Source organism: Schistocerca piceifrons, chromosome 4, assembly GCF_021461385.2.
Source record: "Schistocerca piceifrons isolate TAMUIC-IGC-003096 chromosome 4, iqSchPice1.1, whole genome shotgun sequence".
Lineage (NCBI taxonomy): Eukaryota > Metazoa > Arthropoda > Insecta > Orthoptera > Acrididae > Schistocerca > Schistocerca piceifrons.
The window spans coordinates 294,984,961-295,010,765 of record NC_060141.1 but is presented as its reverse complement, the minus strand read 5'-3'; the positions used below and the strand labels follow the sequence as shown (position 1 = coordinate 295,010,765).

Below are 25,805 nucleotides of genomic sequence, written 5' to 3'. Positions count from 1 at the left end.
TGAATGCCAATACTGTATGGGGGGAATGTTTGACATGAAAAGGTCAGCAACTGTTGAAATGTAACTACCATTGTTTGTTTATAGATTTAATGTGAACAGAAGTGTATAGCTGGCTCTCAGTGAGGATGAGATCAACATTGAGGAAAGAGGCATGAGATTCAAAATAGGAACTTGTAAATTTAATTGGGAGAATGTATTTAGAGATTCCAAAAATTTCAAGAGGTCAACCTCACTGTGAGGCCATTTGGTAAAGATGTCATCAATTATCTAAACCAAACCAGGGGCTGAGGACTTACGGATCCCAGGAGAGGCCCCTCCCAGCGACCCATGGAAAGCTTGGCATAGGGTAGAGCCACCCCCTGATCTGTTTGTATGTCTGACTCTCAGAGAGATACGGTCTTGCGAACGCAGATGGCTCCTTCCTATGACAACCTTCTCATGGGTCACCTTGAGGTGACTTCCCTGGGATCCATAAGTCTTCACCCTCAGGTTTGGTTTGGCTTAGATGCATTAACAACATCTTCACCATAAGGACTCATGGTGAGGCTGACATATTGAAATTTTTTGAAATCTCTAAATACATTCTCCCAATTTAAATTCATAAGTTCCTATTCTGAGTCTCATGACACTTTCCTTGATGTTGACCTCATCCTCACTGACTATCAGCTATGGATTTCTGTCCACATCAAACATACAAACCAACAATAGTACATAACATTTTCACAGTTGCCATCCTTTTCCAGTCAAACATTCCACACCATACAGCCTTGGCATTCAAGACAAATGTATTTGTTCAGATGCAGACTCTTTATAACGACACACCATTATCATCACCTCAGTCTTCACTGTACATAATTATCCCACCAGTCTCGTTCAAAAGCAGGTTTCCCATGCCATCATATCAAGTTCTGGTAGTACCGATCCATCCAAAAACAGCTTAGGAGTACACCTCTTGTCACTTAATACTATTCTGACCCTGAACTAAAATCAGACCCTGAAATGAGGTCCATTACCTCTGAAATTTTTCCCATGACACCTAGAATAGCTTTTTGCCCCCTGCTCCCCCCCTCTCCAACACCTCCACCCCAATATTCATAATATCCTGGTCGAGGTCTTTGCTCCTTTTCCACCCATTTCCCTGCCCCATCAGGCCTACCCCTGCGACTGTCCTGGCTGTAAGACTTTCCCAATGCACCCTCCTACCACCATCTTTCCCAAACCAATAACTGGCAAAAAAATATACTATCGCAGGGAAATGGCCCATGTCACATACCATATGCTGTGTAAAGACTGTTTGGGCTTTTTAATTGGTATGACTACCACCAAGTTATCAGCTAGGACGAATGGCTACAGGAGATGGCATTCACTGTCAACACACTTAATCCTATAGCAGAGTATTCTCTACAACCTGTTACAACCTGTCAGTCACACCTTGATGTCTGTTTCACCACATTAGTCATTGAGATTCTCCCACTTGACACCAGTTTCTCACAACTCCACAGGAGGGACTGGCAATACAACATGTGCTTGTGTCTCTTGCCACCCACCTGGCCTAAATTTATGTTAATTTCTGTGGTCTCAGCATTTCTTTTCATTAACAATGACTTTTCTTCTCTCTCTTTTATTTTTCTGTATCTTATTTTCCAACCTCCCTGCCCCCCCCCCCTCCCCCCCACCGACCACCTATAAAGCTTTCCACTCTTATTGACTCTCGCATCTTGTGTGATTTTTTTTCAGCAAACTATGCCATGTTTATTATACTATCTTCCACCTTTTAGTCCTCATGTTTTCAAATCTTGTCTGGTGCAGGCACATATAATCAATCTTCCAGAACGTCTCCCCTGACCCTTGGTCCTGGGTTACTTTTCCTTAACTCTCCCTATTTCCTAAACCTTGCCAGTCCTTTTCTTTCATATCTTTTCCTTTCCCCTCAACCCTTCTGCTAGAAGGAGCCACTGGCTTGGAAAGCTTGTGCATTTTCCATATCTTTTATATGTGCCTTCTCCTGTCACTGCTTGCTGTGTAGATTTTTTATCCACCCAGTTATGTTAGATGTCTGTCTGAGATTCATTGAAAGGATATTAAGAAAATGTAACTCATCTGTGAAAGAAGAGGCTTACAAAACACTTGTTTGACTGATTCTTGAGTATTGCTTATTAATCTGGGCACATCACCAGGCTGGATAAACAGAAGAGGAAGAAGATTCAGCACTTTATCACAGGTTTGCTTATTGTGAGAGCATATGAACATGCACAACGATTCCATTGGCAGATGTTGCAAGAAGGCATTGTGTATCATTGAGAGGTTTACTGTCATACCTGTATTTCTGAGAGTGTGCATTCCAGAAAAAGTCAGGCAATATACCACTCCACCCCTATGTATATGTCATATGACAGCAACAAGAAAATAAGAGCAATTAGATTCGTACAGATGTTTACCAATGATTATTCTTCCCCTACACCATTCACAAATGGAAAAGAAGAGGGGGAAATGATAATGATACCCCCCCGTCAGACCCCATAAGGGGGCTTTCCGAGTGCAGCATTGCTTTCCTGATGCCTATGTTATTTTACTTTCAGAAGCTTCTGGTTAGTGGATTAGTGACACAGTCTCCAGCAGGTGCTGGTATGTTTTTAGATTATGTCCAACCAAAACCTGGGTTACTCCAGAAGTCTCGATATCAACTGACTTTATAAATACCATGGTGATAATGTTCCTTTAAACAATATGTTTTGTATTAAGAATGTGGTGACCTCAAAGCCTTGACTCATGCACTTAAAAATATGTGCTGGAAACAGAAGAAAATCCCCTGTGAACGAAGTGAGGGACAAAATTAGATTGGTCTATTAGAGGCAATTGGTTTGATGAAAACAGGTCTAAAATGCAAGGATGCAAGGAAGTATTATAACACCACGCCACTTAGAAGAAGACTAAAATGGTTGCTGTAAAGCTCCTGCATGCATAGATGCAATAGTTAAAAAAAAAAAAAAAAACACGGACTTAATTGTAAAACATACACTTTACGTGTTAACTACACCCAGGCATTTGACAGGGTGAGACAAAGTAGGCTGTAGAAAATTAATTGCCAGAACATCAGATGCAAGTTTTTAAAAGTCAATACTAGTACACCATTATTCTGTTAAGTAATTCTAGTGCAGAGACCATCTTATGTATAATAAGCAATCAAGATCTTAGACCAGGTTACTTCCTACCCCCAGTCCTATTCATTCTGTGCTTAGACAACAAGGTGAAAAAAGGGAAAGCAGTACCTCCTCAGTCCATAGATCTAACAACGTAAAGCTATAATGTGTTACTCTTTCCTGATGAGTATGGTGTTATCACTTCCCCTGGAGATAACTTACAGAAACCAGTCCATCTAATGCATAATGTAGTCAAAACATACAACTACGAAATCATGAAACTAAAACTAAAGTTATAGTCTTTAAGGGAAATTAAATTATAAGAATACTAATATGCTTAGATCAAGAGAAAGTTAACTAGTTTCTCACAGACTGAGAGAAATAGCAAGGTGGAATGGTTCCACTTGCTATAATAATGCCTCTCCCCATATTATTCATTAAAGAAGCAATGTATATACTACAACTCGCTTAGTGCCCACTGCTTCAGTCATGATGTAGACTGTATGGTCTGCACAGTTAATTTTTTTCTTTAATCAGTTTATGTTTTTCACAAAATTTTCACATTAATTAAACCAGTAGGAGCATGGTCTTTTCCAAATGTACTTCTACCCAAAAAAATGATTCTAGTAGTTGGAGTCAGGCCTTCATTAATCCTTAGATTAGATTAGATTCAGTTTTCATTCCATAGACCCAAAAAATGAGATGATTCTCATGGGTGTGGAATATGTCAAAGTATAATAAAAAACATAAAACATTTGAATACAGTACTTACTACCCTGGTCAATTGTCAGGAGATTGTCAAAATAGGTGAATACATCGCAGTTAACTGGCACTGCTAATGTTTACAGAATAAATACACTTTCAGAATGAAAAATAGTTATGCACTTTTAATAAATTTATCACACATAAAATACCTAATCTTGACTGTTGTGACCAAGTGCTGTCAAAACTGAAATCTAACAGAAATTTTTACTTAAGCTGGCCTAACAGCCCTTGTTAAGATATTCATCTATAGAGTAAAAGGAGTTGCCTATCAAAAAGTCTTTCAAACTCTGTTTAAACCCTGCTTTTTCTTAAACCAAGTTTTTAATGGTTGCTGGAAATTTATTGAAAATCTACTGAGTACTGGACCCCTCTCTGGACCAAGGTAAGTGATTTTAGGTCTTTATGTAGATTGTTTTTATTCCTAGAATTGATACTGTATATTGAGCTATTGGCTGGAAACAGAGACATATTACATGCAACACATTTCATTGAGGAATAAGTATGCTGAGAAGCAGTGGTTAGTATACAAAGTTCCTTGAACATGTTTCTAAACAATGCTCTTGAATTTTCACCATGACTGATTCTTATTACACACTTTTGAATGCTAATAACATTTGCTCAGTTTGATGAGTTACCCCAGAATATGATCGCATATGACACAATAGAATGAAAGTAAGCAAAGTATGCAGGGTTTTTTTTTATATTTATATCTCCACATCTGACATCATTATCACTGCAAATAAAGACTTGTTTAGGCACTTAAGCAATTCTGTGGTATGCCCTTCCCAACTGATTTTATTATCGAGTTGTAATCCCAGAAATTTAACACTATCAATCTGTTAAATCTGCATGTCTCCATATGTTATACAGATGGTGGAAGGAAATCTCTTACAGGTTCTGAACTGCATATAGTGGGTCTTTTCAAAGTTTAATGGCAGTGAATTATTATGTTAGTGAAAATTTGATTAGCAGCTATTTCTAAATCTCTATTTGACTTGCTGTTTATTGCAATGTTGAGTTCTTATGATGATATTTCCATAGACACTTTCATCACATAACACGTGTCTTTAGAAGTCAAATACCAGTTTTCACAGATTTAGATTTAAAAATGTTTTAAGATACTGCAATATTTTCTTAAAAATTTGTGTCCTCCATTTTATATACTTTGAGGCTGAATTTTCAAAAACACTGAAATACGATTTTTTTATTTCTAACTGAGGACTCCAATTCAAAACTCATAGATGTAGCTTTAAAAATAGTTTCACAATTAAATATTTTTGTATAATATTTCATCCTCTGTTTCATCCCTTAGGAGCTGAATTTCCAAAAATACTGAAACAAATGTTTTTCATTTCTGTCTCAAAAATCAAATACTAATATTCATAGATGTAGCTTTAAAAATGCTTTAGTAGTTATTTAGTAATGATATACTTAAAAAAACTTATAGTCACTATTTCAGCCCCCTAGGCATTAAATTTTCAAAAATCTTGAAATGCACATTTCTTTATTTCTGACTAAGAAATCAAATACCAATTTTCATAGTTCTGGTTTCAAAATTGCCTTAATAGCACAATATATTCCATTTTCACCACCTCAGAGGTGAAATTTCAATAAATTAATTCTTAAAAAACCTACAGGATAAATTTCATATTTCTGTCCTTAGTGGTTTGGGCTAGGCAATGATGAATGTCAGTCAGTCAGTCAGTCAGTCAAGACATTTCCTTTTATATACAGAGATGACACAAAATTGTTAAATTCTTATTTGTGCAGTATTTCAGTAGACTATTATTCACAGGGTCCTTTTCAGGCTACTGATGATAATGGTATATTTAGTTTATATGAAAACAATTTATTTAAAGAAATATTCTAAATTTATGATTCTGGCACCTGTAAACCATGTGCATTTCAAAATCTGAGCCCACTAAAAATTGTTTGTTTCAAGACTGATGTAGCTTATTTGAATGCTCTCACTTTTCTCATTCAGAAAAACATTCTACTTTTTCCAAAAATGTTACATTTCAAAAGTTATACTTATTAAAAATTACATTATTCCAAACTACTGTATTTGAATCTTATAATTTAGTCCTGTCAAAATCCTACTGTTATAGTTTTGTAGCCACAATTTTTATATTTTCCAAAATGTATGCCTATACTAAAATAACATGTTAGTTTATTAATCATTCAAATAAACCAGAACCATTATCTATACCAGTTTAAACCAAACTACATTTCTTTATAATGTGTTTTAGTATTTTTTTACCCTTGCTGTTATGAGTGGAATCCACATGCTACAAATTGAGAACTTTAGTTTAGCTGCACATTACTGTAGATCTATTATGAGAAAAGGTGGCATTGAAATATTTGTAAAAAAACAATGTAGTGTATAAATCTCTAGAATTAATCAAATACTGTGATGAACAGCATTTTGAGGTGTGTGGCATTGAGTTAACAGCAGACAGTGCAACAGTTATTGTACTGGCTATTTACAGGGCACCTGCTGGAAATCTGAATGAATTTATGAGACAAATAGAATCACTTCTGTCCCACCTGCATAGGAAAACTAAATCAACAATTGATATTGGTGACTTCAATGTGGACTTCTTAACAGAAAATAGAAATAAAATGGACTTTGAACACCTACTGTACTGTTACAACTTAGTACCAGTGGTGGACTCTCCAACTAGAGTAACAGCCAGTTCTAGCACTTTAATAGAGAATGTATTTATAGATAAGGATATTTTCAATAATTTAACTGTGAAAAATATTATAAATGACCTCTCTGATCTTGAAGGGCCATTCCTCACTCTAAACCAAATAAATGTAGAAAGGAAAGAAAATTTCATTTGGAAAAACTTTAGTATTATAAATGAACACATCATTGAAAGCTTTAATCAGCAATTACAGGTAGTGGACTGGTCTCCTGTGTATGCTGCAATTGATGTTAACTCAAAATTTAACATATTTATCAATGAAGTTACAAGTATTTTGGAAGAAACCTTTCCAAAAATGTGAGTGAGAGAAAACCTGTTAAAATCTGAAAACAAGCCTTGGATTACTAAAGGCACCAAAGTTTCTTGTAAAACAATATGAGAAATGTATGCAGCAGCCAAGAGATAAAATGATCCCAGTAGGAATATGTATTAAAAACTCTACAATAAAGTCCTGAATAAGACCACACAAGCAGCACAGAACATGAGCTTGAAGACAGAAATTGATTACTTGAGCAATAAAGTAAAAACTATTTGGAATTTTGTAAAGAAGGAAACAAGGAAAAATGCACTTTTTAGTGAAATTATCCAAATAAAAAGTGAGGGTCATCTTGTTAGCACTCCAAAAATAGTTGCAGACATTTTTTAACAGTAACAGAAAAATAGGTTTACAACACTCCATGAATCAAGCCATAAATCTTTTGGAAAGCAGGGTACCTAGCTCAGTACAACACATGAAGGTAACAACAGTCACTGTTCAAGAAATTGAAAGCATTATTAAATTCGTGAAAAGTAAAAACTCTACCTGGATTGTCAATATTTCTAAGAAATTATTAAAATAATGCTGCAGCCATGTAAGTGAGTCCTTTGCCACATTTTTGATGCATCACTTACGCAAGAAGTAGTTCCAGAGATGCTTAAGTAAGCAGTTGTAAAACTGCTGTATAAGAAGGGAGATAAGATGAATGTTGCTAACTATTGGCCAATATCACAACTGACAAGTTTTTCAAAGGTTTTAGAGAAACTAATTCATACCAGGATAGTTAAGCATCTCAGGGATCAAAATATCCTCAGTGAAAGTCAATTTGGATTTCAGAAAGGTTTGTCAACAGAAGATGCAATATTTGCATTTTCTGGCAAAGTCTTGGAATCTATCAACAAAAAACTAGAGGTGGTTGGGATTTTTTGTGACCTACCAAAAGTGTTTGACTGTGTCAGTCACCAGATTCATTTACAAAAGGCTGCACATCTTGGTATAAGTGGTTCATCGGGGAAATGGCTTGACTCATACCTGTCAAACAGGAAACATAAAGTTGTAGTGGGTAGTCAAAATGGAGTCCTGTTATCTTCAGAATGGGGTACCATCACATATAGAGTGCCCCAAGGCTCAGTTCTGGGCCCCCTACTTTTTAATGTCTTTATAAATGATCTGTCTCTCAGTACAGAATATTTTAGAGTCACCATTTTTGCCGATGACACTACACTACTTACTGATAATTCAGTAGATAAACTTGAGGAAACAGCAAATAAGATTTTAAGTGAAACAGTTAACTGGTTTAATATCAATGGCATTTCTTTAAATTACCCTAAAACAAACTACGTTCAGTTCCACACAACATTCAAAGATGAAGAAACGGCAGTAAAAATAGGTGAGCAGTTGATAACCAGGGTGGATACCTCAAAACACCTAGGCTTGCATATTGACAGCAAACTGAACTGGTGAAACCACATCCTGGATCTATGCAAAAGATTGAGTTCAACAACTTACACATTACGCATCGTTTCTTCTTGTAGAAGTGAAGTCAGCCTATTGTGCTTATTTTCATGCCATTATGGCATATGGAATTATATTTTGGGGTAATCAGTCACTGGCTAAAAAAGTACTGTGCGCACAAAAAAGAGCCATAAGGATCATGTGTGGAGTCCATCCTACAACTACATGCAGGAATCTTTTTAAGAAACTTGAAATTCTTACATCCACTGCATAATATATATTCTCTCTGATGTGCTGCATAAGGAAAGAAAAATCCATTTTTAAATTGAATAGTGAGTATCATTGTCATGAGACAAGAAGAAAACATGATATCCACTATGAACAAGCAAATGTAAGTATGGTACAGGAAGGAGGCCACTTCACTGGCTGTAAGATTTTTATGGCCTTCCCTTCAAGAATTAAGTGTTTGGTAGAAGATGAGCTCTTGTTTTAAAAAAGTTTAAGACAGTTCCTATTAAAAGGATCATTTTATATGATAGAAAAATTATAGAACTACAGTGTTAAGTATTTCTTGTATTGTTAAATGCAAATATGTGCTCAAATCTATACTAGTAATCCTGACAATTGTTTATTGTAAATAATATTTGCAATATTTATTTTCTGTAACACTTATTTTTTGCAATATTTATTTATCACTGAAAATTAATTTTCTGTAGTAGAAACTAAGTTGCTGTTTACTGTAATATGAAACCATTTTGTTTTGTTTTTATGTGCTACCATAGATTTCTGACACATTGTATATCCTGTGATACTGCCACATCATGGATCACTGGAACAAGAAATAAATAAATAAATAAAATAATTATGAAATAATTATGAAATAAAAATAGTGTTACATGTTAGTATTGAGCAATATCTGTCTTACAAATGCCTTTATATAAATACTATGCACAAAGTAGTCAACACATGAACTTCTAAGCCAATGAGTGGTTAGTGCTCAATCAACTACTACATTGTTAGTCAGTGAATATTTAGTAATCTTAATGTAATGTTCTATGTCAGTCAGACTGTCTTAGAGTAAATATCCAAAGTTTTTTTCAAAACAATTTGTTTGTGATGTCACTTGTAAACATTCAGTAGGCTAATGATACCCTATGTGACTTACTGACCTCTGATATTAAGTTGAAATAGTTAATAAGAATCAAGATGATCATCTGAAGTGTTTATAGACAATAAATATACATAAAGTGAAAATTAATCCCTACTTCACTGTGTACAGTCATTTTACAACTGTTTGAATTTCCTAGTAATCATAAAGAAGAAGCAAGGTGAAAAAGAACTTCAGTGAGACTTAGGAGACAACAGACAGGCCAGTAAAGGCACAAAGCATGAGCTAAAATGAGAAGAACCTGGTACACAGAAACCCATATACAATTCTACAAGACAAGAACAGCCTAAACTCTTTTGAATGGTCATGAAGAATGGATCCCAATAGGTAATGGCTGGAGCCAAATTCAAGCTACAGAAATGAAGTTTCTGAGGGGAGTCAGAGGTTGTAGTGGATTTCTAATACAACCTGAGGGGGTTACAAAACACTTGCGCAGTACTCAAAGATGGGTCACATAAGTGTTATATATGCAGTCTCCTCTATAGGTTAACTACTCTGCGTAGAATTCTTCCAAAAAACCAAAGTTGATCATTTGTCTTTCCTATTGCTTATTCCATTTCATAATGGTTTGCAGTGTTAATTGATGTGACTGTGTCAGATCACTCTCTGCTAATAATGCAATTGAACATTACAAGAGTGTTTTCCTTACTCATAAACATTACCTCATCTTTTTTCCACATTCAGAGCAAGCTACCATTCATCATACCAAATACAAATTCTGACTAGTCATCCTATATCCTCCTACAGTCACTCATCAGTGATGGTTTTCCCATATGCTACATGATTGGGCCTTTGTTAACAGTCTTCAATGGGGCACTGTGTCAAATTATTTCTGGAAATCTAGGAAATCTAAAAAAGGCTAGCTTTTTGGTGCTTTTCTTGCTTCCAAATATCTCAAGATCTCCCTGTCATGCAGTACATGTGCCTGAACTCTGCAGTGAGTTAAGAACCTCTTGTAACAAAATAACAATGTGACCCATCCTAGAGTACCGATCTTGTCCTGTTGAGAATGGGCTTTCTGATCATGATGCTCAGCTAGTTATAGTATATGACATAGCTCCATTCAGTAATTCAAAACTAACCTCCAAAGTTGTGTGTTCAATTAATGACTCAATAATTAGAAATTTCAGAGAAAATCTTCAGCAGTTAGACTGGGTTGAGGTATACAAAGAAGCCGATGCTAATTTAAAACATAACTTATTTCATGATACACTTGTAAGAGAATTTGAAAACTGTTTCCCCAAGAAAGTAGTTAAATCTAATTATAAGAAACCATGCAAAAAACCTTGGCTTACTAAAGGAATAAAAATATTTTGTAACCACAAAAGGGAACTGTATCTGACAACAAGAAAGAGTAAGGACCCAGAAACAGCCAAATATTATAAAAACTACTGTGTTACATTGGGACCTTGCCATTGGTGGGGAGGCTTGCATGTCTCAACGATACAGATAGCTGCACCATAGGTGCAACCACAATGGAGGGGTATCTGTTGAGAGGCCAGACAAACGTGTGGTTCCTGAAGAGGGGCAGCAGCCTTTTCAGTAGTTGCAGGGACAACAGTCTGGATGATTGAATGATCTGGCCTTGTAACACTAACCAAAATGGCCTTGCTGTTCTGGTACTGTGAACGGCTGAAAGCAAGGGGAAACTGCAGCCGTAATTTTTCCCGAGGGCATGCATCTTTACTGTATGATTAAATGATGATGGCATCCTCTTCTGGAGGTAAAATAGTCCCCCATTCGGATCTCCAGGCGGAGACTACTCAAGAGGACATCATTATCAGGAGAAAGAAAACTGGCATTCTACAGATTGGAGCGTGGAATGTCAGATCCTTTAATAGGCCAGGTAGGTTAGAAAATTTAAAAAGGGAAATAAAGGGAAATGGATAGGTTAAAGTTAGATATAATGGGAATTAGTGAAGTTCGGTGGCAGGAGGAACAAGACTTTTGGTCAGGTGAATACAAGGTTATAAATACAAAATCAAATAGGGGTAATGCAGGAGTAGGTTTAATAATGAGTTAAAAAATAGGAGTGCGGGTGAGCTACTACAAACAGCACAGTGAATGCATTACTGTGGCCAAGATAGACACAAAGCCCATGCCTACTACAGTAGTACAAGTTTATATGCCAACTAACTCTGCAGATGATGAAGAAATTGATGAAATGTATGATGAGATAAAAGAAATTATTCAGGTAGTGAAGGGCGACGAAAATTTAATAGTCATGGGTGACTGGAATTCGAGAGTAGGAAAAGGGAGAGAAGGAAACATAGTAGGTGAATATGGGCTGGGGGTAAGAAATGAAAGAGGAAGCTATCTGGTAGAACTTTGCACAGAGCATAACTTAATCATAGCTAACACTTGGTTCAAGAAAAAAGAAGGTTGTATACATGAAAGAACCCTGAAGATACTAAAAGGTATCAGATAGATTATATAATGGTAAGACAGAGATTTAGGAACCAGGTTTTAAATTGTAAGACATTTACAGGTGCAGATGCGGACTCTGACCACAATCTACTGGTTATGAACTGTAGATTAAAACTGAAGAAACTGCAAAAAGGTGGGAATTTAAGGAGATGCGACCTGGATAAACTGAAAGAACCAGAGGTTGTACAGAGTTTCAGGGAGACCATAATGGAACAATTAACAGGAATGGGGGAAAGAAATACAGTAGAAGAAGAATGGGTAGCTTTGAGAGATGAAATAGTGAAGGCAGCAGAGGATCAAATAGGTAAAAAGATGAGGGCTAGTAGAAACCCTTGGGTAACAGAATAAATATTGAATTTAATTGATGAAAGGAGAAAATATAAATATGCAGTAAATGAAGCAGGCAAAAAGGATTACAAGCGTCTCAAAAATGTATCGACAGGAAGTGCAAAATGGCTAAGCAGGGATAGCTAGAGGACAAAAGTAAGGATGTAGAGGCTTATCTCACTAGGGGTAAGATAGATACTGCCTACAGGAAAATTACAGAGACCTTTGGAGAAAAGAGAACCACTTGTATGAATATCAAGAGCTCAGATGGAAACCCAGTTCTAAGCAAAGAAGGGAAAGCAGAAAGGTGGAAGGAGTTATATAGAGGGTCTATACAGGGGCGATGTACTTGAGGACAATATTATGGAAATGGAAGAGGATGTAGATGAAGATGAAATGGGAGATATGATACTGTGTGAAGAGTTTGACAGAGCACTGAAAGACCTGAGTCGAAACAAGGCCCCGGGAGTAGACAACATTCTGTTAGAACTACTGACAGCCTTGGGAGAGCCAGTCCTGACAAAACTCTACCGTCTGGTGAGCAAGATGTATGAGACAGGCGAAATACCCTCAGACTTCAAGAAGAATATAATAATTCCAATCCCAAGAAAGCAGGTGTTGACAGATGTGAAAATTACCGAACTACCAGTTTAATAAGTCACAGCTGCAAAATACTAACGCGAATTCATTACAGATGAATGGAAAAACTGGTATAAGCTGACCTCAAGGAAGATCAGTTTGGATTCCGTAGAAATGTTGGAACACGTGAGGCAATACTGGCAGTTATGAGAGTTGAGGTGTATGAAAGGGAAGCAGTGGTTGGGAAGGGAGTGAGACAGGGTTGTAGCCTATCCCCAATGTTATTCAATCTGTATATTGAGGAAGCAATAAAGGAAACAAAAGAAAAGTTCGGAGTAGGAATTAAAATCCGTGGAGAAGAAATAAAAACTTTTATGTTCACTGATGACATTGTAATCCTGTCAGAGACAGCAAGGGACTTGGAAGAACAATTGAACGGAATGGACATTGTCTTGAAAGGAGGGTATAAGATGAACATCAAGAAAAGCAAAACGAGGATAATGGAATGTAGTCGAATTAAGTCAGGTGATGCTGAGGGAATTAGATTAGGAAATGAGACACTTAAAGTAGTAAAGGAGTAGTGCTATTTGGGGAGCAAAATAACTGATGATGGTCGAAGTAGAGAGGATATAAAATGTAGACTGGTAATGGCAAGGAAAGTGTTTCTGAAGAAGAAAAATTCGTTAACATCGAGTATAGATTTAAATGTCAGGAAGTCGTTTCTTAAAGTATTTGTATGGTGTGTAGCCATGTATGGAAGTGAAATGTGGATGATAAATAGTTTAGACAAGAAGAGAATAGAAGCTTTGGAAATGTGGTGTTACAGAAGAATGCTGAAGATTAGATGGGTAGATCATATAACTAATGAGGAGGTATTGAATAGGATTGGGGAGAAGTTTGTGGCACAACTTGACTAGAAGAAGGGATCGGTTGGTAGGACATGTTCTGAGATATCGAGGGATCAGCAATTTAGTATTGGAGGGCAACGTGGAGGGTAAAAATCATAGAGGGAGACGAAGAGATGAATACACTAAGCAGATTCAGAAGGATGTAGGCTGCAGTAGGTACTGGGAGATGAAGATGCTTGTACAGGATAGAGTAGCATGGAGAGCTGCATTAAACCAGTCTCAGGACTGAAGACCACAACAACAACAACAATATTAAGAAAGGTTATTAAAATGTCCAGAAGGATGTGCATCATGTCTGCGATTAATACCTCTGATAAAAAAATCAAAACAATTTGGAATATTGTTACAAGGGAGACAGGGCAACCAAGAGTACAGGATGACGGCATCACCATCAAAGTAAATGGAAACCTGATAAACAACAAGCCGGAAGTCGAAAACATTTTGAATAATCATTTTTTAAGTGTTGTAGAGAAAATAGGATCTAAATGTTCATTAGAAGAAGCAAGGCAGTTAATGGAAGAGGCCTTACCCACACCATTTGATACAATTGAAATTCCACCCACCTCTCCTCCTGAAATTAGGAAGATAATAAACTCTCTCAAGAATAAAAGCTCACATGGAATTGATAGCATTTCCAGCAGGATAATGAAAGCTTGTTCCCAAGAAATAAGTGTGATTCTTAGCCGCATATGTAATAGCTCTCTGAAGCAGGGTATTTTCCCAGATAGACTGAAGTATGCCATTGTTAAACCACTGCATAAAAAAGGGGATACATCTGATGTCAACAACTACCGCCCAATCTCTCTTCTGACTGCCTTATCCAAAATTCTTGAAAAAGAAATGTATTGTAGAGTAGCTTCACACCTTTGTAAAAATAAAGTTTTAACAAAATGTCAGTTTGGTTTCCAGAAGGGTTTTTCAACAGAAAATGCTATATATACTTTCACTAATGAAATATTAAGTGCTCTGAGTAACTGGAAGTCACCCGTTGGGATTTTTTGTGATCTATCAAAGGCTTTTGATTGTGTAAATCATGAAATACTTCTAGATAAGCTCAAGTACTGTGGTATGAATGGGACAGTGCTCAAATGGTTTAAATCATACCTATCTGGAAGAGTGCAGGAAGTTGAAATAAATGGTTCACATAATATGCAAAAGAATGGTGATTTCTAAGACTGGGGAATAATCAAGAATGAGGTGCTGCAAGGTTCAGTCTTGGGTCCTCTGCTGTCCTTAATATATATTAATGACTTGCTATTCTATATTCATGAACATGCAAAGCTGGTACTTTTTGCCAATGGTACAAGTATAGCTATCACACCCAACAGACAAGAATTAACTGGTGAAATTGTAAATGATGTTTTTCAGAAAATCATTATGTGGTTCTCTGCACATGGGCTCTCATTAAACTTTGACAAAACACAGTATATACAGTTCCACACAGTAAATGGAATGACACCATTAACAAATATAGACTTCGATCAGAAATCGGTAGCTAAGGTAGAATATTCAAAATTTCTAGTTGTACGCATTGATGAGGGGTTGAACTGGAGAAAACACACTTAGGATCTGCTGAAATGTTTGAGTTCAACTACTTATGCTATTAGGGTCATTGCAAATTTTGGCGATATACATCTGAGTAAATTAGCTTACCATACCTATTTTCATTCTCTGCTTTCATATGGCGTCATATTCTGGGGTAACTCATCATTGAGTAAAAGAGTGTTCATTGCACAAAAGTGTGTAATTAGAATAATTGCTGGAGCTCATCCAAGATCATCCTGCAGACACTTATTTAAAGAGCTAGAGATCTTCACTGTAGCCTCACAATGTATATATTCACTTATGAAATTTGTTATTAACAATCTGAACAAATTCAAAAGTAATAGTAGTGTACATGGCTACAACACTAGGAGAAAGAATGATCTTCACCACTGAAGGTTAAATCTGACTTTAGCTCAGAAGGGGGTAAGTTATGCTGCCACAAAAGTCTTTGGTCACTTACCTAATAGCATCAAAAGAAGTCTGACAGATAGCCATATAGCATTTAAAACGAAATTAAAAGAATTTCTTAATGGCAACTCCTTCTACTCATTAGATGAATTTTTGGATATAGTAAGTGGGTAATTTCCCCTTCCCCAACCTCCCAAAAAAAAGCACTAATCTAATCTAATCTCTATCTAATCTCTAACAATATCAAAAAGGTTTAACAAGGGATATTGCACCCATACAAAGAAGTACTGCATCAATGGTCAAAGCTCTGTTTGAACCAGTGGAGGGTGCTATGGAAATGCTGAAAAACTGTATCTGGTATGGACATTAAGATAGATGTTAACTATCTTGTGAAAGCCTATTTACTAAGTTTCAAGAACCGTATTGAGCAAGGAATCTAGGGATATACAACAGTCTCTATGTGTTGTTACCCCAGGCCCTGTAAAGGCAAGATCAGACTAATCATGGTGTATACAGAGTCATTCTTCCTGTGCTCCATATTGGAATGGAATGTAAAGAAACCTAAATATATGATATAATGGGAAGAATCTCCACCATGCACTTTACAGTGGTTTGAAGATGATTGCTGCAGGTCTAACATAACGCAAATGATGTTTCAACAATGTAAGGAGAAGATAGATTGCTACTTACTGTAAAGATGTCACATTAACTTGCAGAGAGATACAATTAAAAGATACTTGCACTTTAGCTTTTGGCCACAGCCTTCATCAGAAAAAGAAAGAGAAACACATACATATTCATTCATGCAAGCTAAAGTGTAAGTGTCTTAATTGTGTCTCTCTGCAACTTAATGTGCCATCTTTATGGAAAGTAGCAATCTATATTTTCCTTACATTTTTGATATTCCAACCTAGAGTTTCTGTTGTTTCAAATGATGTTTGTTTTCTCCTTATTTATTCTCTTATTCAGCTGTTTGAAATTTCTTTAGAGGTTATTGTCATAAGCTACAACTTCCAAATATCTAACTAATTATTAAAAACAAAGATGATGTGACTTACCAAACGAAAGCGCTGGCAGGTCGATAGACACACAAACAAACACAAACACACACACAAAATTCAAGCTTTCGCAACAAACTGTTGCCTCATCAGGAAAGAGGGAAAGACTAAAGGATGTGGGTTTTAAGGGAGAGGGTAAGGAGTCATTCCAATCCCGGGAGCGGAAAGACTTACTTTAGGGGGAAAAAAGGACAGGTATACACTCGCACACACACACATATCCAGACACAAGCAGACATATTTAGAGACAAAGAGTTTGGGCACAGATGTCAGTCAAAGCGGAAGTGAAGAGGCAAAGATGATGTTGAATGACAGGTGAGGTATGAGTGGCGGCACCTTCCCACCACCACCTACTCCAGTCCTGTAACCCGGAAGGTGTACACGATCAAAGGCAGAGCCACATGTGAAAGCACCCACGTGATTTACCAACTGACCTGCCTACACTGTGATGCATTCTATGTGGGAATGACCAGCAACAAACTGTCCATTTGCATGAATGGACACAGGCAGACAGTGTTTGTTGATAATGAGGATCACCCTGTGGCTAAACATGCCTTGGTGCACGGCCAGCACATCTTGGCACAGTGTTACACCGTCTGGGTTATCTGGATACTTCCCACCAACACCAACCTATCCGAACTCCAGAGATGGGAACTTGCTCTTCAATATATCCTCTCTTCCCGTTACCCACCAGGCCTCAATCAGCGCTAATTTCAAGTTACCGCCACTCATACCTCACCTGTCATTCAACATCATCTTTGCCTCTTCACTTCCGCTTCGACTGACATCTCTGCCCAAACTCTTTGTCTCTAAATATGTCTGCTTGTGTCTGTATATGTGTGGATGGATGTGTGTGTGTGTGTGCGAGTGTATACCTGTCCTTTTTTCCCCCTAAGGTAAGTCTTTCCGCTCCCGGGATTGCATTGACTCCTTACCCTCTCCCCTAAAACCCACATCCTTTCGTCTTTCCCTATCCTTCCCTCTTTCCTGATGAGGCAACAGTTTGTTGTGAAAGCTTGAATTTTGCGTGTGTGTTTGTGTTTGTTTGTGTGTCTATCGACCTGCCAGCGCTTTCGTTCGGTAAGTCACATCATCTTTGTTTTTAGATATATTTTTCCCACGTGGAATGTTTCCCTCTATTATATTAACTAATTATTAATAGTCAATAAACTGAAAATTATTAATAGTCAATAAACTGAAAAAATAAGAAACATATAAATTTTCCTTACAGTTATCCTTCTTATGACCTTGTGCTCCAGGTATGTAATGTGCTCAGCTATCTGTAATGGTTCCAAATGGCTGAACACTAAAGACACTTTTCTGTTGTGCTCTTTATTGCCATGTTGATGCAGATGTGCTGAATGACTGTCTCGTATTGACATATGACGCATCCAGTCATATGTTTGTACTTGGGACAGGTCTACAAGTTCAGCTGAAGTTGGAGTGAGAACTGCTTGGAATTCTTTTAATGTGTCTGCCAGTTCATATTCCAGATCAAAATGCATGGGAAATGATAGAATCCAGTACCTGTAACAAATTAAATTTTATTAATATACATCGAAATTTTAGTAAAATTTGTGTGTAGTATGAAACATGTATGAACGTAGTTAACATTGATTTCAATGGTGAGTTAGAAAATCATGAATATCCTTCTGCCATAGGAAAGAGGTTCCCAGACAACATAGAGGGAATATGGTGTGATATTGAAAATATAAAATAAGCTAAGATGTAACTAGGGAGGTGTGAGGAAGTGCATTTCACACTGAGCACCAACTCCAAGCAGGTGACAAAACTTACTAGGCTCTATAGCATAAGTTGTGGAAAATTTTGATTTCTCATTGTTCATTCTTGTGGGAGCAGGTGGGCAATGAGAGAGCTTATGGACTGAGTCTGACACTTTTGCATGTGTAGAAGTCTTCTACCACTAAAATAGTGTGCAAACAAAGATTATTCTCACACAATATGTGAGACAGTGATGTCAATTATCTTAGTCCATTAGATAAAGTTTTTGTACAGTAGATATTGTTAATATAGCTAGTCAGTCACTAAACTGGTTTTACAATCTGTTTGTGCTTCGAATGTTTTTGTGATATTACTATTTTGTGGCAAGGAGAGGTCAGAGATTTTAAAATAAAGAAAACATATCCATTATTAGCAAAGGTACAGTGATCATAAAATAATTCAGGTTGTCAATGGAGGAGATATCCAGTTTAGCATCACCTGAATTCAAAAATATGTTTTTACGCAAAATGTGAAACCGAATAAATGAACCGATGTAAGTACACTGGTGTCCAAAATTAAAGCAACAAATGGAAATTTTGCAAAGTTGTGTTTATTTTGCCACAAAACTTTATAAACAGGTGATAGTAAAGTAGAAATAATGTAAAGAATACACATCTTAAACAACTGCAATAGGCATAATGGTAGACAAAAATGTTCTCGTTTTCCAACTTAATGGATTTGCACACACATTCTGATAACTGGTTAATGTGCTCAGGATGGAGTGTGACCATCTCTAGCAGCAACACAGGCCTGACAATGATGGAGAATGCTTTGAATGATATCATCAGTCTGATGTTGAGGTTAACAGCTCTTGCTTTATGAGGTCAATCATTACCATCCATCAAGACGAAGTCTGGGCATGCATGATCTTGCGATAACTGCACATGAGGCTCCAAGATCTTGTCACAATGTCTGACAGCAGTTAAACTTTGCTGATGCACCCACACAATTTCATGAAGCGGTGTTCATGTGGTCAACATAATCCCTGCCCACAACAATAGGGATCCTCCTCGATATCTGTCTCTTTCCATAATGTTTGGGTCACAAATTGTGTTCCACATTCCCTAGTGATGCGAATGTATCAAGAATCACTCTTCAGACCAAACTGGGACTCATATGTGAAAAGAATATTGGTCCACTGTTCGATCAACCAGGTGGCATGTTGACATCTCCAATCTAGACATTCCCTTCTGTGAAGACGCATCAGAAGTACACATACAGCAGGTCTCTAACAATAAAGGCCACTCCTGCAAAGCCTTCTGGACAATGCTTGTCTTGATACAACATGTCCAGTGGATGCTGTGACGTCAGATGCCAGTTGCCATGTAGTGCTAAGGCGGTACCATCATATGCTTACATCCAAATAATGGTTTTCTCTTTCTGATATCACATGTGGTTGGCCCTGCCCTGTTCTTTGGAGTACTGTTTTGAACTATATAAATTGTTACAACATCCAAGACACACAAGAAAAATTCACATTAAGCCACCAGTCTTCATCAGTTTGTGACTGTCCTGCTTCCATTCTTCTTATAGCCTTCCACTGCAGAGTGTCTGGTAGGCATCTTCTTTGTGCCATGCTGCACTATCAGTGACTGTACCTACAGCGATTGTGGATGTGGGACTATCCGGCAAACACTAACCTGTTTGATAGGTGCCCTGATGTCATAGTTGACTTGGTTGTCCATTGACCGGAATGCCATCTTCTGTGCAAAATACGATTGTATCTGTCGACATTTCTATGATTATATCCTGAATTAGACACAGGATGGGAAAATAGTGGTTTTTTGTTGTGTTTTTGGATACCAATGTATGTTAAATTACAGTTTCCTTCAATATCAGCTTTCTACACGAAATTGGCATCTGTTGCAAATCATGGAACATATATAAGACAGTTTTGCTGTTTTGGAGCACATGATACTAACTAAAACTTCAGAAACAGGGCCTCCTACGACCATGAAAAGTTCATTTGAAAATTATGATAAGATTCCTGAAAATGGTATCCTTGCAGAAATTTCACTCCTAAGAAGATTTCTGGAAGCTGTTGAAATTACAAAAGTAAGTCTCCTGATAGGATATCTTTAAGATTCTTAGAGTTTGTGGCTGAACAAGAATTTTGAGAATCTGTTCCTAATCTCATTTTGGCATCAAGATTTTTCTAAACCTTATGTACTGTGATTCTTGAACACCAGAGATAGTACACCAACAACAAAACTTACATGGCAAAAACCTGACAGAAATTCACAGTGCGTTAAATGAAGTTTGTGGTGATATTATAAAGGGCTGTAGTACAGTTTTACATTGGGTTGGTTGGTTGGTTGATTTGGTGGTGGAGACCAAACAGTTAGGTCATCAGTCTCATCATATTAGGGAAGGAAGTCAGCCACGCCTTTTCTAAGGAACCATCCTGGTATTTACCTGAAGCAATTTAGGGAAATCACAGAAAACCTAAAGTATGATGGCTGGGTGTGGTTACATTGGGTTAATAATTTTTGTGGTGTTCATATCAGCATAGACAATAATCTAAGACCTGGAAGGCTCAAAATGACAGAAAATAAATGAAGTGTGGAACTTGTGACAGATGCTCTTGAAAAGGATTGCAATGCGACTTTTGAGTAACTGTGTGAAGTCACAGGAATTCCCCCAACATCAGTATTCCCTGTTCTGAGACATGATATGAAGAATAGAAAAATTTCTGTGATATGAATCCCAAACAGTTTGACTGCTGAAGAGAAGCAGAAATTCTTGGACATTGCAACCTTGCTCAAACAATGATTTGACCATGAATGTCAAGGATTCTTGTATTGAATTGTCACTACTGATGAAATGTGGATTAGAGACTTTGAACTGCGGCTGAAATCACAGTCTAATGAGTGGAGAGCTTCAGCTTCTCCATGTCCAAAAAAATTTTGGTGTGCTCAATCAAAGCTCAGGCAAATAATGATTTTTGTTTATGATCATCATGACAGAGTCCCACGTGGAACAAGTGTCACAGCAGTGTATTATCATAACTTCATGTAAAACCTGCACAGAAAAATGCACAAAACCCAACGTCAGTTGCTCGAGGCTGGGCCACTCATTCTCTATTATGATGCTAACCCACATGTTGGTGATTTTGTAGCCAAAAACTTCACATATATAGATGAGAAGGTTGCCACATGCACCCTACAGCTGGGATATGTGTCCACCAGACTTCAACAAGTTGAAAAAAAACCTATGCATGGATGTTATTATCTTTTTCTGGAAGAGCTTTCTGCCACTGTCACCTGAGCCATTCAACAGATGAACCAGAAGTGGTGTCCTGGATAGAATAATAGGGCTTCTGAGATGTTTGAATTCAGTCATAGAGCAGCAGAGAGACTATGTTGAAGAACTGTAAAGAGATATTGAAATAAATAAATAAATGTGTAAGTAAGAAAAATTAGTGTGCAGTATTTATGAATTGTCCCTTATAATTATCTTAGGTCTACAATGAGTCAAGCACAACTTTATGGTTTAGCAGTTTTGTCAACTAAAAATAGTGTAGCTAAATATATTGACTTTGATGATGCAATTTCAAAATTTGCATCAGAAAAAGTTAGAAGGAAGAGATTCTGTGGTACATGTTAAAGCCACATACCACTAAACAGATCTTTAGTTTATTTCTATGCTTAATTAATAATCACTTCAACTGTAATATTAATAAAAATATGTTTTATTTATTTGTTTCTGTTCGTAAAAACTTTTTGCAAAATAGTTAGCATTATGCATTGCTTACTTAACTAACTGTACTAAAAAAATGCTTTCCCACGAAAAAAAGTATTTGATGTTTTGTGTAGTTGATGGAGATGGGGTGGAAGGGGGTGGGGATGACAAAATTCTGCACCAGCTGCCAAACTACCTACCTATACCACTGACAACAAGGATGCATATAAACAAGTTGGTCTACTCTGTGTACAGAAAATAGTGAAAGCTGAAGATTTATATGACTGATAAAATGAAGATTATGATGGGACACAGGTTGGTCATAAAGGTCATAGAAATGACGATGTTTTCTGAATGTTCATAAACTGCCTATATTAGTGTTTATTGAAAATGGACAGTTGGCCATGAAACAGCATGTAGAAGACAAGGCCTTTAGAGTCTCATCAAGAGACATTGAGTGTAGAGAGTTTTCCAAACTGTACACAAGAATAGTTGATAACTGGTGGCATAGCTGACTGAAGTACAAACAATGGAAGGTACAGGTGTTATGAAGAACTCCACTAACTGCACACTTCATGTCAGTGGTTGTCCCTAGATATTTTGCATTTCAGAAGATTGGTTGCTTGAGCACACTGCAGAGAATTTTAATAACTTAAATTTCTCTGGCATGAAAGTTTGTATTTTACAGCATTCATCATATGAATCATGTCAAATGATGAGCCATCTTTGTTTTAAAATTTCTCTGCATCTAAGTATACACATATTATAGTTTGAGGATGCTGAATTTAGAGCTTTATATTCTTTATGCTGCATTTCTTATTTATCCTTTTCAAGTAGTTCACAGTAAAAGAGAGCATGGGTGGTTTTTCATTTACATACAGAAACTTCTTTATCTTGCATTTAATGAACATGAACATACTGCATGTTCAAAATGGCATTCACAGACTTTTATATGCTGAGAGCATCCACACACACACACACACACACACACACACATATGTATATTAATTCATTCTGATTCTGTCATGTGTCATGTGTTCCATAGATCCCAGGTCAAGGTATACATCAATATGGGACACGGATGTACGGATGTCTTAGAAAGTTAATCTGCATACTACATTAATGATAAACTACCACTGTGCAGGTTAATATTATTCACACTTATGCCCTCTAAAATTAATCAAGTAAATTAGTAAGAAAGCTGCTACTTTGATAAAATCTGCTGTCTTCAGAGTTATACCATGTAGCTGCTGTTTATCTGCTATCAGTAGCTTAATATTTACTTGATTACAATGGTATTTTTCAGAGAAAATACTTCTACATCCATAAACACTGGGTACCATTTATATGACATCATTACTTCTCATACAGCTTTATACAGGGTGGTCCATTGATAGTGACTGGGCCAAATATCTCATGAAATAAGTGTCAAATGAAAAAACTGCAAAGAACAAAACTTGTCTAGCTTGAAGGGGGAAACCAGATGGAGCTATGGTTGGCCCGCTAGATGGCGCTGCCATAGGTCAAACAGATATCAGCTGCATTTTTTAAAATAGGAACCCTCATTTTTTATTACATATTCATGTAGTACATAAAGAAATATGAATGTTTTAGTTGGACCAATTTTTTCGCTTTGTGATAGATGGCGCTGTAATAGTCACAAACGTATAAGTACGTGGTATCACGTAACATTCCGCCAATGCAAATGGTATTTGCTTCGTGGTACATTACCCGTGTTAAAATGGACCATTTACCAATTGTGGAAAAGGTCGATATTGTGTTGATTTATGGCTATTGTGATCAAAATGCACAACAGGCGTGTGCTATGTATGCTGCTTGGTATCCTGGACGACATCATCCAAGTGACTGGACCATTCACCAGATAGTCACATTATTTAAGGAAACAGGAAGTGTTCAGCCACATGTGAAACGTCAACCACAACCTGCAACAAATGATGATGCCCAAGTAGTTGTTTTAGCTACTGTCAGGGCTAATCCGCACATCAGTAGCAGACAAATTATGCGAGAATCAGGAATCTCAAAAATGTTGATGCTGAGAATGCTACACCAACATCTATTGCATCTGTACCATATTTCTATGCACCAGGAATTGCATGGAAATGACTTTGAATGTCATGTACAGTTCTGCCACTGGGCACAAGAAAAGTTATGGGATGATGACAGATTTTTTGCATGTGTTCTATTTAGTGACAAAGCATCAGTCACCAACAGCGCTAATGTAAACTGGCATAATATGCACTATTGGGCAACGGAAAATCCACGATAGCTGCGACAAGTGGAACATCAACGACCTTGCGGGTTAATGTATGGTGCGGCGTTATGGGAGGAAGGATAATTGGCCCCCATTTTATCGATGGCAATCTAAATGGTGCAATGTATGCTGATTTCCTATGTAATGTTCTACCGATGTTACTATGAAAAATTTCACTGTATGACAGAATGGCGATGTACTTCCAACATGATGGATGTCCGGCACATAGCTCGCGTGCGGTTGAAGTGGTACTGAATAGCATATTTCATGACAGGTGGATTGGTCGACTAAGCACCATACCATGGCCTCCATGTTCACCAGATCTGACATCCCCGGATTTCTTTCTGTGGGGAAAGTTGAAGGATATTTGCTGTCATGATCCACCGACAATGCCTGACCACATGCGTCAGCGCATTGTCAGTGCATGTGTGAACATTACGGAAGGTGAACTACTCGCTGTTGAGAGGAATGTCGTTACACATATTACTAAATGCATTGAGGTTGACGGACATCATTTTGAGCATATATTGCATTAATGTGGTATTTACAGGTAATCACGCTGTAACAGTAAGCGTTCTCAGAAATGATAAGTTCACAAAGGTACATGTATCACGTTGGAACAACCAAAATAAAATGTTCAAACATACCTATGTTCTGTATTATAATTTAAAAAACCTCCCTGTTAACAACTGTTCATCTAAAATTGTGACCCATATGTTTGTGACTATTACAGCGCCAACTATCACAAAGTGGAAAAAGTGGTCCAACTAAAAAATTCATATTTCTTTATATACTACACGAATATGTAATAAAAAATGAGGGTTCCTATTTTTAAAAAAATGCAGTTGGTATCCATTTGACCTATGGCAGCACAATCTAGCAGGCAAACCATAGTGCCATCTGGTTTCCCCCTTCAAGCTTGACAAGTTTCGTTATTTGTAGTTTTTTCGTTTGACACTTATTTCAGTGAGAGATTTGGCCCAGTAATGATCAATGGACCACCCTGTATAAAACAGTGTTATATGCTGTGGTTTTAACAGAAATTTTTGATCTGAATCTAGATATTCAGAAAATATTTAGGAAAGGTGAATAAACAGACATGTTTTTAATTTCTTCTGAATGGTAGGGGCTCCCAGTTTCTTGCTTTATGTTGTATGTGAGCTTGTTGAATAACTTAGGATCAGAGTACCGTACATACCTCCTTTCTGAAACCTAGACATGGAGGCAGAGCCTACATGGAAATTATTTTGTGTCTTTTATTGTCACTGTTTGGCTGAAACTATTTTTATTACCAGCAACAAAAACCATTAAGGAGTAAATGTA

The 25,805-nt window shown here is 37.0% G+C and overlaps 1 protein-coding gene across 2 annotated transcripts in view; it reads right to left on the bottom strand.

Moving 5' to 3' along the window:
• Positions 1-25,805, bottom strand: part of LOC124796303 (ras guanyl-releasing protein 3-like) — a 305,024-nt gene that overhangs the window by 82,821 nt on the left and 196,398 nt on the right. For both annotated transcript variants that reach the window (XM_047260429.1, XM_047260430.1), the window contains exon 5: positions 17,977-18,274. In XM_047260429.1, coding sequence (XP_047116385.1) covers positions 17,977-18,274 — 298 coding nt within the window. The remainder of the gene's footprint in view (positions 1-17,976; positions 18,275-25,805) is intronic.